The sequence below is a fragment of the Passer montanus genome, unplaced genomic scaffold, assembly GCF_014805655.1.
Source record: "Passer montanus isolate IOZ18808 unplaced genomic scaffold, ASM1480565v1 scaffold85, whole genome shotgun sequence".
Lineage (NCBI taxonomy): Eukaryota > Metazoa > Chordata > Aves > Passeriformes > Passeridae > Passer > Passer montanus.
In genome coordinates this window covers 871,335-888,651 of record NW_024373812.1, presented here as the reverse complement: position 1 = coordinate 888,651, position 17,317 = coordinate 871,335, and the positions used below count along the sequence as shown (strand labels likewise).

Below are 17,317 nucleotides of genomic sequence, written 5' to 3'. Positions count from 1 at the left end.
TAAAGTCAGATAAATAATTGAGAACATTATCCAGAGATCTGCCCAAAAGCTGGACAGTTTGCAGAGGTGGGAAGGAGAGCTGAATTAAAATTTTTATGTTGAAATAAGAACAATTTGATAATTGAAAATAAAGTAAAATAATATAACAATTATAATAAAAAGGGGGGGGAAAGCAAGTGATGCACAATGCAATTGCTCATCACCTGCTAGCTGATGCCACACTCCCCTTATCAAACCCAGATTGGTGACTCCCCCCTGTTTAGGTATTGGTCATGACATTCCATGGTGTGGAATATCCCTTTGGTCATTTACGGCTTCCTGTCCCTGCTATGCTCTCTCCCAGTTTGGGAGAGCATGAGAAAGGGGGGAAGAAAAAGTGCTGAACTTTGGAAAAACAGGACTTAGCAAAAACCAAAACATCAGTATGTTATCAACACCATTCTCATCCAAAACACAACACTGTAACAGCTACTGAGAAGAAATTAACTCTATCCCAGCTGAAGCCAGAACTGCATGATAGAAATACTATGCTGAATCTCTGTACACAGTAGTAAAATTGAAGAGGAACTGCTAGATTGTTCCTTGATCTCTGTTGAATGTAGAGTAGCAATGAACTTAATTCATTTTGCATCTAATTATAAATTAAAATCTAAAAATTGTTAAAGAACGTATGCAGAAAAATTTGTGCTTGCTTTCATGAAGTAATCTTAGGGATACTGCAAAAATGTGTATGGAGTGAGAGACCACAGCTTTGGTATATTGTTGCTTCATCCTCCAAAACACAGTCTCCTGCAAGAGTGGAAGAGGGAAGAATAAGTTGCTGTGATAGAAACAGAGAATGAAGCTAAGCACAAATACAGTGGTGCCGATTATTAGAAAAGACAGTTACATCTGGAAATGTGCAAGGCAATTGTAGTCAAGAGAACCTAAACCTGTGCGTGCAGTTTCACAGGCTAATAGCTCTGCTGCTCTTGACCTTCTACCTTCTGTCCTTTTCCAAGCAAAATATTTGGGTTATGCAAATATGAAGAGAAAACATGGATCTGTTTTCCCTTGATGTCTACCCCCTTTGAATCAAGATTAATTTCTTGACCTGATAGTACAGTGGAAATCAGTGCAATGGAGGTACAGTCCTGGCAGAGGACAGAGCTGTATCTTTCAGTGGCAATGGTGTTTTGTCTCTGTAACACTTCTGGTGTGATGTCAAGTGCCTGGAGATGTGATGTCAGATATATCATACAACCTGCTGGAAATGAGCCATTTTACTGAGTTCATTTTGGAGTTCCTTTAAAAATAATCAGATGCAGACATAAATTCATAGAATGCAGCAAAAATTTACACTGCAGTCACATTCCTGTGGCAAAGGACAGAAAAAACTCAGGTGTCTTTAGAAAGCTCCACTTTCAGCACTGCAGTGACACCTTATCAGCACAGGCTACTAGGCATTTCTAGACTATCGTGGTATTCTAAATTATGTCTGTCTTCTGGGCATAAATTGTCAGAGACTGCTGTGAGTTACAATAGTAGGCCTAGCATAGCCAGAGTAGATTGAATTGAGAGAGAAATGTCCACATGAACAAGTAAGTATTGCTGGTACTGGGTAGTGGTGAGATCATTATGGGGAAAAGGGTGGCAAAGAATTAGGATCTTGGAGAAGATTCAGTGTGTCTCTTCTGTGACCATGCTGAGGCTCTGACTGAGGCACAAGCATGTACATACCTGGTTGTCCCTACAGAATTATAGAACCATTAAAGTTGGAAAGGACCATTAAGACCATCGTTCTGCTGGACCTGAGATGAACTTTGCTTGAAACTTTGTAGAGGACATCTCCCTAAATAACCAAGAACAACCATCAGAGACCCCAGAAGAGGCTCATGCAGGCATGGTGACATGTCATAAGGTTGTGCAAATTAAATGACTATGCATGAGGTAGGTGGTAACTAGGTATTAGATAGGCAGGTTTATGTAAAATTTTGTGTATAAATTATCTTGGTTTTTACTCCTTCATGTGCTTGATTTGTAGGAAAACTTCCACCTTGCACCCTCTGTAGAAGGTTTACAATATCTCCTTTCTGGACCCAAATGTTTCTGTGTTCCTAAAATGTCCAAGTCCCAAAAATCTGGCAATACCAGCACCTCAGTGTTTTTCTTGTTGTGAGGGGCCCAGAGCTCGGCACATGACATGAGGCATGGCCTCACCATTGCCAAGTACAGAGGGACAGTCACGGCCCTGGTCCTGCTGGCCACACTATTGCTGATATGGACCAGGATGTCATTGTCCTTCTTGGCCGCCTGGGCATGTGCTGGGCCATGTTCAGCTGTTCTTGATCAGCACTCCCACATCCTTTTCTGCCAGGGAGCTTTCCAGCCACTCTGTTCCAGCCTGTAGCACTGCCTGGGGTGTTGTGACCCAAAGGCATCACTCAGCACTTGGTCTTGAGGAACATCACGCAATTGGCCTCAGTCCATCAATCCAGGGTGTCACAATCCCTCTGAAGAGCCTTACTGCCCTGCAGGTCAACACTCCCATCCAGCTTGGTGTCATCTGTGACCTTGCTGGGTGTGGACTTTATCGTCTCATCCAGGTAGGTGATGAAGACATTAGACAGGGCTGGCCCAAATACTGACTCCTGGAGAACACCACTAGTGACCAGCTGCCTGCTGGATTTAACTCCATTCACCACAACTTTCTGGCCCCAGCCATCCAGCCAGTTCTTACCCAGCAGAGAGTTCACTCATAAACTCCATGAGCTGACAGTTTCTCCAGGAGAACGCTGTGGGAGATGGTGTCAAAGGCTTTGCTGAAGTCTAGGTAGACAACATCCACAGCCCTTCCCTCATTCTCTAGTGGTGTCACCTTGCTGTAGAAGGACATTTGCTTGGTCAGGCAGGACCTGTCTTCCACAACCCCATTCTGGCTGGGCCTGACCTCCTGGTTGTCCTGTCTTATGTTCAGAGCAACCATTTTAGGCTATAAGCTTAATTCCAACCGCTTTCAAACAAGCCAGCAAACTAACAGCTGTCAAATCCCTGCCAAAAAGTGGGAGGACTTATCTATGTAAGAGGTCACTGCTGAAGTGGAGATGCAGCAACATTGGCAAGCAGCTGCCAGGCAGTTGGAATCTAACAGCTGCCTGTGGGCAGAAGGCATGTTTAGAACTTCATCTTTGTCAGTGTTCAAGACCAAGTGTGAAAAGGCTCTGAGCAACCTGATGTAGTGGGTGGCATCCTTGCCCAAAGTAGTGGGGTTAGACCATAATTAAAGTCCCTTCCAATCTAAACTATTCTATGACTGTGAATTCCCTTTCTCCTTTGCTTCTCACTGTTTCTTCCCCCACTTCTTTTCCGCCTTTCCCCTCTTTTTTTCCTTTTTCTCTGCTTTTCCCCGTTTTTTCTCTTTTTCCTCTTTTCTTTTTCCCTTTTAGTCTTCCTCCCTCTTCTACCTCCCATTTCCCCCTCATTTTTTTCCTTCTCCCCTCCTTCCCCCCCTTCCCACTTTACTTTTTGTTTCCTTTTCTTTCCTTTTATTTTATTCGGCCTTGCTGTAACCAGCAGGTTTCCGGCCCCCCAAAGCAGCTCCAGCCCGCACCGAGCGCCGCTGCAAGGCGCTGCAGGCGCCAGCGAGCAGCGGGCTCCGGCCGAGAGCCGGGGCGTTCCGCGGGGGCTGCGGGCGGAGCGGCCCCGGCCTGGCCCCGGGGCGGAGGGAGCCGAGCCGAGCCGACCCGAGCCGAGCCGAGCCCGCCGGAATCGCGCTGCCTGCCCGCTTCATCCTGTCCGTCTTCCCCGCGGCTTCGCTATGTCGTCGGGCGGCAGCCTGAGCACCATGCAGCGGCTGGTGGAGCAGCTGCGGCTGGAGGCGGCCGTGGAGAGGATCAAGGTGAGCCGGGGCGCGGGGCGGGAGAGAGGAGCCGCTCCTGCCTTTCCCTCCGCGCTGGTGCCGGCGCCGCTCGCCCTGGGAAGGAAGGGGGCGAGGGGTGCGTGTGCCCGGCGGGCTTCGAGCCCCGGCCGCACGGGAGCGATGGAGCAAGTGCTGTTCCCTGGTGGAAGGAGCCGTGATAAATAATACAGCAGCTCCTCGTTAGCTCTGCACCAGCAAACAGATAGCCGAGGGTAGTACCTTGCAGCGGAGCCAGCCCCACTCCCCCCTGCTTCGGAGCGCTGGCAGGATCTGCAGGGGGAGGCGGTGCGGGGTGGTACCCGCTGGCACACTTGGGGAAGGCAGGCGATTTGCTACGCATGCATGAATCTTCTCTGCTTACACATTTCCAGACAAAGGCAGCACGATGCCTGTCGTCTGCCAGCTCCTCAGGTTTGGTGACCTGACCGAGACAGCTCTTGGTTTCCAGCAGATATGGGGGTTTCATCACCATGCACAAAATCCAGCATAGTCTGTGAAGTGATGGAGGTCAAATTAATTTATATCCCGCACTTTTCTTGACTGTCTGTTTGCATTCGCCATTTTTTCTCTGGCCAGTCAAAAAAGACTAGCTTCCTCAGTCTGACGACAGTGCCAACACATTGAGCCGCAGGAACTTAGCTAATTGATTCAAAAATAATTCAAAATACTTGTTCCCACTACTCTTGACCTGGGCTGGTGAAAATTTGAAGTGCTTGTTGCGAGGTGAAACCACTCTGGCTTTTGGATATCATTGTAATAAATTTGGTTTTGTTACTACATTTTAGTAGCAAAACAGAATCAGCAGATGCTTGTTTCACTAAAAATTACTGTGCTTTTCACCAGAGTAAGGTGTGGGAATATGTGGAAAAACAACACGTTTCAGAGTAGAAATGTAGACTCTTGTGGCAAGAGGAATATTGTCAAACACTGAAACAGTTTTCTAACAGTTATTGTTGGTGCCTGGATCTCTGTTCCTGCTCATTTTCAGTCATAAACTCAAAATACTCATGTACTTCTCCCCACTATTTTTTTTGTGGGTGGGGAGCGTCTATAAAATACATAGTTTGTAGTTTGCAGGTGTTACTTTGTGGCAGTAACATATTCTGGAGCTGGACTTCTCAAGGCTGCATATTTTTATGAGTTTGCTCTTGTAATCCAGGGAGGCTTGTCCTTGATGGACCTCAGAGTCATCTTTCTTGCAGCCCTGTGCGCAGCAGTCTCTTTCCAGGTCTGCTGTTCTAGGAGCCTGTTCATGGCTTTGAAATTACACATGACTAAAAACATGTCATATAAATTGTATCATCTGGGTTTCTATATATACAATACAAAAATAATGTGAAATATATTCAGCTGATAAAAACCACTTGGTTCCGTTTTAGCAAGCACTGAAATGGGAGAAAACATTGTTTCATCTACTTTGAATAGACAATGTGTTTCCAGACGGAAGCTGGTTATGAAAGGATTTTTAAAAATACATTCCATACTGCCAAGTTCCAATGGTGATTTTGTTTACCCTGCTGGCTAAAAAAGCAGACAGGAACAATATTTTCAGAAAGAGGAAACTGAGTAGGAAGAAGTACCCATACACATCTTGCATGTGGAGGCTGCTGAAGGGAGCGTGTTTGTCATGTGATGAAATACTGCTGAAATTTTCTGTGTGAGCAGGAGAAAAGAAGAATGTTATGGGGCATAGGTAGGACTAAGAGTAGGCAGTTCTGGTTTGTATCTTTTGAGGGTATACCAGGATGTACGTAGCTCAGTCTGTGCTGAAGGCTTCGGCAGCAAAGTGCAAGGAGATGCTGTAGGCACTGCTGACTCTCAAAGGAAGAAGCTCCACATGGCCTTGGCATGACCAGTGTTGGCTAGTGGGATCTCTGCTTGACAGCCCTGTGGTGCACAGTCAGGCACCACCAGGGGCAGGTGCTGTGGTTGAAGCAAGGGTGCTGATGCTGCAGGGGGTCCAAGGGACTGGGCAGGAGACCTCTGCAGCCTCCAGAAGGGGCTTCTCCTCAGGTTAGGAAAAAGTGACAAAGCCTGCTGACACAGCAGGAATCCTTGCTGCAGATGCGTCTCCCTGTACTCTGCTCAAGAGAACCAGGGAGGCTGAGGGAAAAAAAAACTTCTCATAAAAACTCCCTGAAGTGCCATCCACTGCTGGCTAAATTCAGGCAGTTACTAGGATGAGCGTCCTTGAGGAGAGACTGGAGAAGAATTGTAATACAGTGAACAGGAGAGCAGCAAAATAGCAAACAAAAGTGTGTGCTAGGCCAGGCTTCCCATGTATTTCCGGATGCTGTTAGATGGGGTGGCCAAGAACCAAAATTCCACTGGTGCTCTGGGATGGTTCCTTTAGACAGGAGGCTGGGAAGTGTGAATGGTCCTTCTGGTTATTGTTTTGGCAACCCTGCAGAGTTGTGTAGGAAGAAAAGTCAGTATTTCAGGAGTCCTGTAACAAAGGTGGAGGCGAGGTCAGAGGGAAGCTTACAGTTCCATCAATATATTTAGTATTTCCTTTTATAAAATATGTATCACACAGCATGGGTTTTGACAGTTCCCTGCAGCTGTTCCTAATGTGTGTCTGGGAAACTGGAAATTCCTCTACATTTTCCTTCAAAAATGTAGGCACATGACTGACTTGCCATACACAAGGAGAGCAGGAGAGTTCAGTGCTGAGCACATTTTGCCTTTGGGATCTTGGGCTTGTTCTGCAGCTCTGGACTCTCCTTCTATGGGGCCAGAGTGTAGATTTGAAGTTCAGACTTCACTGCTGGGGGAAAATAACGATTTGGACTTCAAAAGTGTTTCATCCTCATCTTTTTGCTTTCACTCCTTGTTATACTCTGTGTTGGAATGAAACTTTGGAATGAAAATACTTTTAATAAATTCTCAGAGGATATAAGAGTTCAAATATAAATCTCCAAACACCACAGAAGATTGTAAAATCATCATGGCTCTGAGCATTTTAATGGAAAGAAATTGCCTCACACTGGCACCTCAGTCCTCTACACTCTTCTGGCTTATCACTGGCATAGTATTTCATGTGTGCTCCTCAGATCTTTGTAAATTGCTCTTCTATGTTGATTTACCTGATGTTCTAGAATCTGAGAGGTGACCTGGCTGCACTCCAGCTCTGTTTGACAACAGCTCTTCAAGAGGAAATGCTTAATAGATGCTTGTGAATGAATTAGTTTCCTCTCTGGATTTTTTTTTTCCTTTTCAGGTCTCTCAGGCAGCTGCAGAACTCCAGCAGTACTGTATGCAAAATGCCTGCAAAGATGCCTTGCTTGTTGGGGTTCCTGCAGGGAGCAATCCCTTCCGTGAACCCCGATCCTGTGCTCTGCTCTGAAATCAGGTAATAAAGTCACAGATGCCATGACAACCACTCTAATTTGAAACTGAAGCCCTTGGAGAGACAAAGACACATGGTGATACTTGTTTAATGGTTGAATTCTTGCTTGAGTGTTCATAGTTTCTCTGCTGGCTCTGCAAATGGTTTTCTGCATTTTTTAGGTGATGCAGTAGAAGCATGTCTCTTTTCTACAGCTCTTTCTAGAGGTGTTTTCTTTATGAGTTGTTTTTTTGTTGGGATGATTGTGTTTCTGTGTTTGTGAAGCAATAAGGTAATTAGCAGCATCTGAAGTAATTAAAATTGTTAAGACACACAGCTGTGTTTGACATAGCCGGACAGTAGACAGTCACATACCCAGCTTGGAGAAGTAAACTGTGGCAATTTTATATGTTCTGATGACTAGCTCACAGCTTAAGTAAGAATCATGTTAAAATTCGTTTAGGCCTTTAATGTCATACTGCAGTTCATTTCACTGTGTCTGTCCTTGGGCTTTTCCTGTTCTTACTGTTGGTACAGCACCAAAACCAGTGGAAGCAAAGAGGAGCTGAGGCAATCTGTAGACACGTTCATAACCTTTTTCAGCACAGATCTAAAGGATGAGCTACTCCCTGAACTCTGCATTGCCTGTTCCCCTATAACACCTGCAGAGCAGGTGGGTGGGTGGCTGTCCAACATTTGCAAACCTTTCAGATCCAGTTCCATTATTCCTCGTCTGGCCTCTCCCATTTGTCACAAAGGTTATCAGTAATTGCAGCAGGAGAAAGAAAGGCCATGCATGCTAGTAGTCTTGGGCAGAACCGCACCATAACTTGGAAAATCTACTTCTTTTGCTTAACACACAAATGTGGAAGTAGGATATTTAGAAGGGGTTACTCCTCCTTAAAAGAAAAAATAAAAATAGTTCCTGCTAGGGAGCTGAAAAATCTACAGAGAGAGGAAGAAACACTGAAGACTGTTCTTTTGATGAGAGTGCTATTAAAGAAAAAATGAATGTTTTCTCAAAGGGCAGAATTTAAGCTAGAGCATAAAGTACTCATAAAATCTTCCCCTTGCTGCTGCCAACTGTCCTGAGCTTGCACTTGACTTTTGCCTCATTGATAGCATGGCTTTGATTGTTGCCACATAGGTTTAACAGAACAGGATTGAACCTAAAGAAAGGGGACAACTGAACATGAGATGCTCTTCTGGAAAAATTTAGAGGGTGAAGCAAAAGCAGATTTTCTTAATTTGGGTGCTACCTGTAATTCTTCATGCAAATAACATAAAATTCTCAATACCATTGCATATGTTCTTCTGTTATTTAAGCAGCCTTTCTACTTTTTGCTTTTTTTGGGGGGTCTGTGTGTGTATATGTCTACATGTTCTCAGGTGATCACATCATACAGATACATTACAAAATATTTTCTCAGAAGAAATTGATGATTAATTTACCATACTTTTAAAAATGCGTAGCTCAGCCCAAGATGTCATTTGGTACTTTTTGCTGGTAGACCAAATATTTAGCTTATTATTATTGTGTTACCTTAGGATCATAAGACATTTAGTTCAAAGTAAAAAAAACAGTTAAAAATTTTATTATATTGTGAGGATATCAACATTCAGCAAAGGAAAGTCTTATTTAGTTTTTCTCAGTGCAAAGGAGCTTTTCTTTTGTAGTTTATAAGAGAAATTACATCTATCAGCGTAAGAAAATGGCATTTAATAAGCCTTTCTTTTTCTTCTTATAGGGAAGGTCATTGGAGAATTGTCTTCAAGCATGACATGAATAACAACTGCCTTTCCTTCACAAGAAAAGTTTCTGTCTTTTATGTGGCTAAAACAGTTTGTGTGTTCTTGTGAATCTGTATTCCACTATATTTTAGTAATGTTCTTGAAGTTTTTTAATGTAACTGTTTTTTCATAATCTTCACCACTTTTACTACACTATGCTAACTATACAAATATTACTTGAGAAGTTTACATTATAGAAATTAAAACCGTGAATTTTTAATCAAATTACTTACTCTGATTTTGATAAACTGTAACATCAGAATAAAAGCAAAAACTACTCAAGGGGATTTTTTTTCCAAAATAAAACAACCTAAAAGTGAATAATTAAAGTATAAAGGTAAATGCTCTTAGAGCTGAAGTAATGTCCTCAGGGGACATTTTGCTTCCATCAGCAAGACCTGGAACCAACTTTAGGTTTTTTGAAGTGCATCTCAGTGCATAAATGACACATTTTAGTAACTGCTGAACACAATATGTAACAGAGGCCTGATTCCTAAAGCATGTTTCTTGCAATACTTTTTATCTGTAAGCCTTCTTCTACTTTGTATTTGTAACAGTACTGCTGGTGGTGGAATTTTCTTGATGTATTTAAAATGTTACCAAACAGACACTAAGAATCTGTGAACACCCAAAGATAATTGCATGCATTGTTGTCATGGTTTGCAATACACAGAATTTACTAAAATGTGGTTGGTCATTTGCCTTCACTTTTTTGATAGAGCACTTTTACAAGAACAACTTTTTTAATAGGTTTTTAATTTTGTGTACTTCCTATTGTTTGTATTAATCTTTTAGAAGTTTGGAAATAAAATTCCTATCCCTCTTGGCTTTGAACTCATTGTGTAATTCTAACAAAGAACAGCTACTGTAAAGAAGAGGATATGTGGATTTTGCAATGGGAGTGAATGCCTCAAGCTCTTTGCTCTTTTGGGAAGAGATGGGTGCTGTTAGATTTTTAGCAACTGTATCTTATTAGTAGAAAAATCCCATTCGTATCTGTTGACCATAGTTGTAAACACTAACAATGTTATGAGGCTCACTTACACATTTTGAAGCTGTATGGAAGAACTCCACAATCTGAGTACTTCATGCTCATGAATGTTAACTGAAATGGGGCAACAGTGTCCTCCAGTCAGTTCCGTCTTTGTCAAACATTTTCATGTTGCTGTCCTGCAGAAAGACACCAACATGACAGCTGTAATACTGCCAGTATGTGTTGAGCCTTTAAATAAGGAAGAGAACATCCTTCCTTCAGGGCTTCTCTTCACTCTGACTTACTTTCACTTCACTTTTCACTTACTTTCACAGCTGTTTTTCTGTACCAGACACAGGTACAGAAGTCTAGAGAAAACCAAGTTACTGTTGCACAGAGGCCAGCAGAGGCTTGGTTTGAGGCTGAAATGTCAAAGATACTGATGAGTCAAAAGCCTTTGGACAGCCAGCATTTGGCTGCTGCCTACTTCCTCCTAGGCAAGCCCTTCATATTTCTTTTCCCTCTTGCAGTAAAACCCCCCTCATCTCCACACCTCCACATCTATGTCTCTCCCCAGAGCCCCTGTTTTTTTAAGTAAGAATGCTTTCAGGCTCAGCAATGTTACTTGGAGCTTGGGTTTTGAAGTGGCTGCTGAGCTGGCACAAGGAGTGGCCAAATCACAGTGTGCAGAAGAGGGCCACCACTGTCTAGCCACTGCTAGACAGCCAGTCAACCACTGTTGTCTCTTGGCTGCCCTGCCCAACTCCATCTGGTCTCTTGCAGCTGGAGCAACTGCAGGTGGGCAGCTGTGTGCAGCATCTCAGCTTCCTTTACCAAAGACTATCCAGGAGGGCTATCTGCTGTGCAGATATCATCTGATGGCAGCAGGTCCTACAGGACGCCCAGGGTAAAGAAGATTGAGTGAGTGTGCAATTCATATGCTCAGTGCCTCTCACACGAGATGCAAGCCCTCTTTTCTCACTGTCATCTCTCCCAGCTGATCAGCACGGCTCTTCTCCATCTACAGCTGCCTCCTGCCTGGTCACTAAAATGTTTATAAAGTTGTTCCAGGAATGGAGTGTCCCTACCTGCTTATGTAAGACTGGAGATTAGATTTTTGTACTATGCCTTTTTGTCTAAGAATTAGTTGCCTCCTAATTAATAGGTAATAATGAATTAGGTAATTTGTCAGGGTGGGGGTCAGGTAGAAGGAGGGGGGAGTGGGGAAGAGCATCATTGTAGTTCAGCAGTAATTTTATTCCACATTAAACAGATCAAAGGAGGGGGAAGAATGCCATATTTTGTCAAATATGTCAATTTTGTCAAATGTCAAATTTATCAATATGTCCGCATTTTTGAGAGACTGAGATTTATCATAAACAAAATCAGTAAAAACCAATAGTCACTGCAAGCCGTTTTCCTAATTTCCCACTACGTTAGAAGTAATTTAACTGTACTCTGACATTTTTTCTACCTAATGGAAACTTAACAGAGACAGCACTTGAATTATTTTATTTAATGTACTCAACATGTCTTTTTTTTTCAAAGTTATCTACAGATTATCTATGCTATGCTTTTGTGACTGTTCACATGGAAGTTCTGGTGTCAGCCTTTGCCTGTGGAAGAGAACATAACTACATAGCTTGGCACTGGCAGCTATAATTTTCTCAAACAGTGGTCATCTGTGACTGAGGCTTTGTAGAGCTCTTTGTAGTGCCTTTTTTTTTTTTTTCCAAAAAAACCTCCAAATTCCTGGTTTTTTAGGAGGTACTTCTGAACAACATAACCCATGATGCAAATGAAGTAAAATGGTTAGGTCAGTTGACCACAAAAATGGGCCATGGATAGTAAGCAAAGTACAACTTTTATTTCAGTCTTTGTCTTATTCTAGGGAACAGTGGCTTGTTGTAATTTTACTAGAAATCTTACTATATTACCACTTTTGAAAGGTGTTTTCTTAAAATCTGCAAACAATCTGTGTACAAATAATTCAGGAATATTACTGTGAACTAAAATTGCAGTTAGTGCAGTTACAGCTTTTAAGAACTCAATCAAAAAATTGCACTCATGTTTTCTCCAAGAGACCAAATCTTTCTTCCCCAAGTGCTGGTTTAATTTATTCAAATAGTGAATTTGTGCTTAATGAAGGCTTTATGTCAAGTAAATATTTAAGTGCAAGCATAAACCTTAAACTTGGTGGCTTTTCTTTTATTACCTCCCCCTCATCCCCCATATTTCTGTTACTGCATCAAACTTAATTAGTGAGTTTGAAACCTCAATCACCTCAGCTGAAGGCCACTGAACAGAGAGACATTCTGGAGCTGACTGGCATGCCAGTACAAACCATTTATGCATTCCTGTGGCAAAATGGAGTTACTGTCTACCATTGCTTCCACACATACTTACAGGTTTGTTGCCAAATCTTTTGATGGAAAGTGAGGGTTTGGGTGCTATTCTATACTGTTCTTTAGATTACAACTGAGATAGATTTTTAAAAAAAAAAATTCAATCTTTCACCCCTTTCTAGTGGTACTCTATATGTGGATCTGCCTCCCAGATAACTTCCCTGTACTTGACAATGCCCTGCAGGAGGCTAAAAAGCACGGATGCCAACAAATGGCCTCCAGCAAGTTAATACAAAGGGTGAGGGTCACCACTTAGTCCCCTGAATCAAGTCTATGAGAATGCTAAATTTCAATACAGTCTTAACATGTTGTCCATAAAACAAAGAGCTTTTTCCTAGACTGGTTATGATTAAAAGGAGCTCAGGAACTTATTGTTCCTGAAGAAGCTGTCAGAAGAAAAGTGGAACAGAGCCCAAGGGACAGCTACAAAAAGTCACAGCTGCAACTGCAAGAAATCTCTAAGACTGAGAAGCCTTGAGATGCCTTGAGAATCTGGCAGATCTAGCCCATCTTTACATTAAAAAAGCAGCAGACTCAGGGAGCAAACACAGATGCCTTGAAAACACAGAGTGAGCCTTATCATCTGTTTTTTTTCCCCTTTTTTTCAATATAAAGAGTGATAAAGTAGCTGTATATCACCCATGACAACAGAGAAGCCATAATTATCCAGCTTCAAGAAACTAGTTTGTTTAGCAACATTTTAACAACATACAGAAGAATCCTAAGCTAGTAAGAATTTCCAAATCCTAATTACTTTCTAAAAACTAACAACAATAATTCATTTATTTCCCATAAAAGAGTTCAAGAATGAAAAAAGAAAAAAGTATGTAATATGCAAATCCTCATTCTGTTCAAAAGAATTTAAGACGTGTTTGTCCATCTCTTCTTCCAGGGACTCTTTCATACGTCAATCTCCTTTTTTTGAACTCCTGTACTTCTGAAAAAGAAGTGGAAAAAGAAAAACCATGATAAATACAACATATATGCAGATTTAACTGTGTGCTTCTCAGAAGCAGTAGCAGACGTTGGCTTTAACTGGTGTGCTCCCTAAGAAAAGTATAAGCTGTCATAAAATAAAATGTGTATAGATTAGTATTTGCTACTTACTGCTACTGGCCTGTTTTATGCATATTGTCCTGCAATAGGAATATGGGACCTCATACAAAAATAAATAAATCAACCTATACTTAACCACAATATTTCAAAAACATTTATTTCTATTTCATTAATACTACACTTAGAATTATTCTATAATTGTTGAAATGTAGTTCTTTTTAACCAGACATAGTCATGTTTCCAAGCTGTTTTAAAAAGCTACTTACATTCTTAAGATTCAAGTGCTTTTACAATAATATTATTTCAGAAGTTGCTTATTCAAAACAAATTACTGTAAGGAAATTATATTTAACCTTTACAAAAAAATATGCATGCACTTTCAGGGTAAGCAAAGTTTTGAAGTACACATCATGCCATCTCTTTGAAAATATAAGCTTTGGAATGATTTCAGGTGGAGAGTTTACCCCTCGAGAGACTAGCTAAAAAATATTCCAAGAATAAGGAAGTTTATGAAACAAACTTAAAAGATTTTCAGAGTGTCATTTTTACTCCATTAGTGCCAACAGCAAAATATAGCCCTTAGTAGAATCTGAATTTCACTCTCAAGATTTGCTGAATCTCCTTTTTGTCCTATGGAGAAAATACAGTCTTTTGTCTAAATTTATGTTTACAAAATAATATTCCCCATAACTTTTAAATTCATTCTGGCATGTTCATTATCTATATTTTAGGCACTGTCAGAAAGAAAAGAAGCTGAATCTTATACAATTGAAGAACTACGCTTTTCAATATTTACCAGGGAAAAATAATGGCAGTAACACAGTTCTAGTTCATTTGGTTTAGCTTTTTTTTTTAATACCCCAAGACATCCTTATGCTCAAAACAAAACCTGTAAGGAACATTTTATCACAGAAGAGATACATATGCCAGTAGGTTTTAGCAAAGGGAACATGCAATTGTTGGGCTAAATTTGATTTAACAACTACTTAAAAAAAAGATAAAATATCGTCTTACACATAGTCCTTACAACTTTGCAGTTGAATAACAAATAGAATTTCAGCAAAATCTTCAGCTTACTTTGGACCTACCTGTTGTAATTTTTTCTTTTGTCCATAAGAATGAAGGCCTTTGTTTTCTCTTTCCTTTAGATGTTTCACCTATTTGGCTAAAATTCAGATTTGGAAGCTCATCAAAGAAATCAGAGAGAAAGCCATCATGAGCAAATGAATTACGTGGGCCAGTGAATAAAGGCCCCTCATTCCACAGGGGCTGGTCAATCTGAATTTCTGGGCTTTTAAATATTGTGTCTCTAAATTTGTTTAGAAAACTCTTAGAGCTCTCCTGAGGTGCACAGTCACTGAAAGCTGCAAATAAATCCTCTTTTTCAGAGTCTTTGGAAGAATGATCAGAGCTATCATGCATTCTGAAAGGCTGTCTTTGAACATGGAGAGAATTTTTAACTTCTAGATGAGCAAAATCTTCAGAGTCCTTTGATACAGCAAAGAAATCCAGCTTTCTCCTTGTAATTACATCTGAGGAGCATGCTTTCTTTTGCATACAACTTGGAAGATCAGACTTTAAAAAACTCTTATGATGATTCAGTGGAGGAATTAGGGATTCAGAATTCATAAGAGAAGTTCCTGGTAGAGAAAAATTTGAACCAATTTGTATGGAGAATGAAAGACTAGCTTATTTTTTACATTTTACAGAAAAAACAAGATGTCATTGAGCACTGTGATTGCAGTCTGTCTCATCAGAATAACTGACTTTACCATGATTAGAAGATAAAGATTGTAATGCATTCAGATTTTTCATCTGTTTCAAAGGAGACATATTTTCCTAGTAATTCAAGGTATTACCTCTGCTGCTTTGTGCCTTATCAAGCAGATCTAAAATCTGACAATTTTGTTTTTTATCAAGACACGATGTGTTGAAGTTATTCTGGTTTTCTGTGTGTGATGTATCTGTTTTTTCTAGAGGAGCAGCAGTATTTAGGCTGTATGAAGACATTATGTCACTGAAATGCTGAAACGAGAAAGAAAGTATTTGTCAGGAAAGTTGATGGTACATCACTACTTGGTCTACATTGCCAAGTACAAAAAGTTAAATCAGTTGCTAAGATTCTGAGATGTATAAATTTTTGTTTACGGGAACAACAACAACAACAAAACAAAACAAAACAAAAAAAACCCCAAAAAAACCCCAAAAACCAAAAAACAAACAAACAAAAAAACCCCAAAAAACAAACAAAAAAAAACCTAAAGCAGGAGAGGCATGTAAAGTACACAATGTACCTCTCTTATATCTATAAATAGATTAAGTAATAGTCTCTGTCTTGAAACACAGGAGAAGCAATATCTTAATAATGTAATTTATTCTCCTTTATTACTCCAAGACTGTAGGAAGCAGTGTCTGCAATGGATTGGCACCTATCATGCATCACAGAGGAATTTAACTGAGCTTTTTCTGTCAATAAAGATGGCTTTACGCATTTACAGTTAAAACAATAGTATGCACAATTTCACATCCAGTGCCCAAATACCTGCTCACTTGCTCCTTCACCGTAATGGAATGCTTCACCTTAAATGAATGGCATCCTCAGCCATTTTCTTGAATGATAAAATACGTGTATTTTTCATTGAGTTAGATGACTATATTCAGTCTATAATTTTCCCAAACTTGACCCAGAAGTAGGAACAGTATGAGCACACAATTCTTCATCTCTAGGGCTCTGTCAAACACTTAGTGCTATGAATGCTAAGTGGTGGGTTCATTATAGGGAGGGAGGCAGGCAGGCAGGAAGGAAGGAAGGAGAGACGGAAGGCCTGGAAATACTTAACTGGAAAACATCTTTTACATTAGAAATACACAAAACCTTGCACACTGATACAATACTCAATATTGTGAAGCTCGAGGAGGAAGTTGATCTAATGAGTATTTTTCCAATTACAGAAAGACTCTCATTATCTTCCCACAAACAAAATGGTGACTTGACAAAATCTGCTGAGAATCAGCAGACTCAACATTTGGGATATGAATTATATGCTAAAACCTGTAATTAATTTTTAAATGACACCAGCAAATGTACATGTAGCATCGGATTAAAAAAAAATCAAAACAACCACATATTACAACAGAGCAAAAAAATTTATATAGTACATAAAATAATTTTCATCAACCTTTAAAATTTTTTTTGGAGCCTGTGGCAGAAGTTCCTGAAGTTGATCAAAGCTTGCAAGAAATAACCTGTTCAGTGAAGATCCCTTCTTTAGCATAAACTGAGCAACCAAAGGATTGATACATGGAAAAGTAAGCAGGCGTTTCTCTGGCTGGAAATGAAAATTATTTTGTTAGATTGAGATCTGACAAATTTTTTTATCCTTTTTTTCCTGTTCTACAAAGTCACATCTTATTGAATAAGTCCTAGAGTATATAATAGAAATACAGCTTTCAAACAGTGAACTTTTATAGTACAATAATAACTAATTTTTTAAAGTATCATTTCTGAAAAAAGTAAGTTCTGCATAACCATTTGACAAAAAGCAAGTCTAAAGATGTTTATTTTCTAAAGGTTAAAACCAGTGAATAGCTTAAACTTGATTTTAAAATGCATGACCAGATTTACTATTAATTCTCCATTTTAAAGTGAATTGCCTAGATCAAAATAAACAGAAAAAACTGCTTCTGTTTTACAAAAGCAGTATTTGCTAATGGCAATGAAACAGGTGGCAAAAGCAGGAGTTGTCAGGGGGAGGATGAATGTCACAAACAGGGCAGTAAATTGGAGTAGCATGTTATCAGTGTCAGCTTCTGATCCTGACTTTCATAAAACACTGCCAAGATCAAATATCTTTAACAGACACAAT

The 17,317-nt window shown here is 40.3% G+C and overlaps 2 protein-coding genes across 2 annotated transcripts in view; one reads left to right on the top strand and one right to left on the bottom strand.

The window, feature by feature from the left end:
* Positions 1-3,699: 3,699 nt before the first annotated feature.
* Positions 3,700-9,851, top strand: GNG10 (G protein subunit gamma 10). The gene is made up of 3 exons (XM_039733255.1): positions 3,700-3,877; positions 7,119-7,250; positions 8,975-9,851. Exons 1-2 carry the CDS (start codon positions 3,797-3,799, stop codon positions 7,242-7,244), a joined length of 207 nt encoding a protein of 68 aa, XP_039589189.1. The 5' UTR covers positions 3,700-3,796; the 3' UTR covers positions 7,245-7,250; positions 8,975-9,851.
* Positions 9,852-13,098: 3,247 nt separating this feature from the next.
* Positions 13,099-17,317, bottom strand: part of SHOC1 (shortage in chiasmata 1) — a 46,984-nt gene continuing 42,765 nt past the window's right edge. Inside the window, exons 26-29 of the mRNA XM_039733286.1 lie at positions 16,631-16,780; positions 15,311-15,476; positions 14,536-15,091; positions 13,099-13,343 (exon numbers count right to left, since the gene is read on the bottom strand). Coding sequence (XP_039589220.1) covers positions 13,247-13,343; positions 14,536-15,091; positions 15,311-15,476; positions 16,631-16,780 — 969 coding nt within the window. The 3' untranslated portion in view covers positions 13,099-13,246. The remainder of the gene's footprint in view (positions 13,344-14,535; positions 15,092-15,310; positions 15,477-16,630; positions 16,781-17,317) is intronic.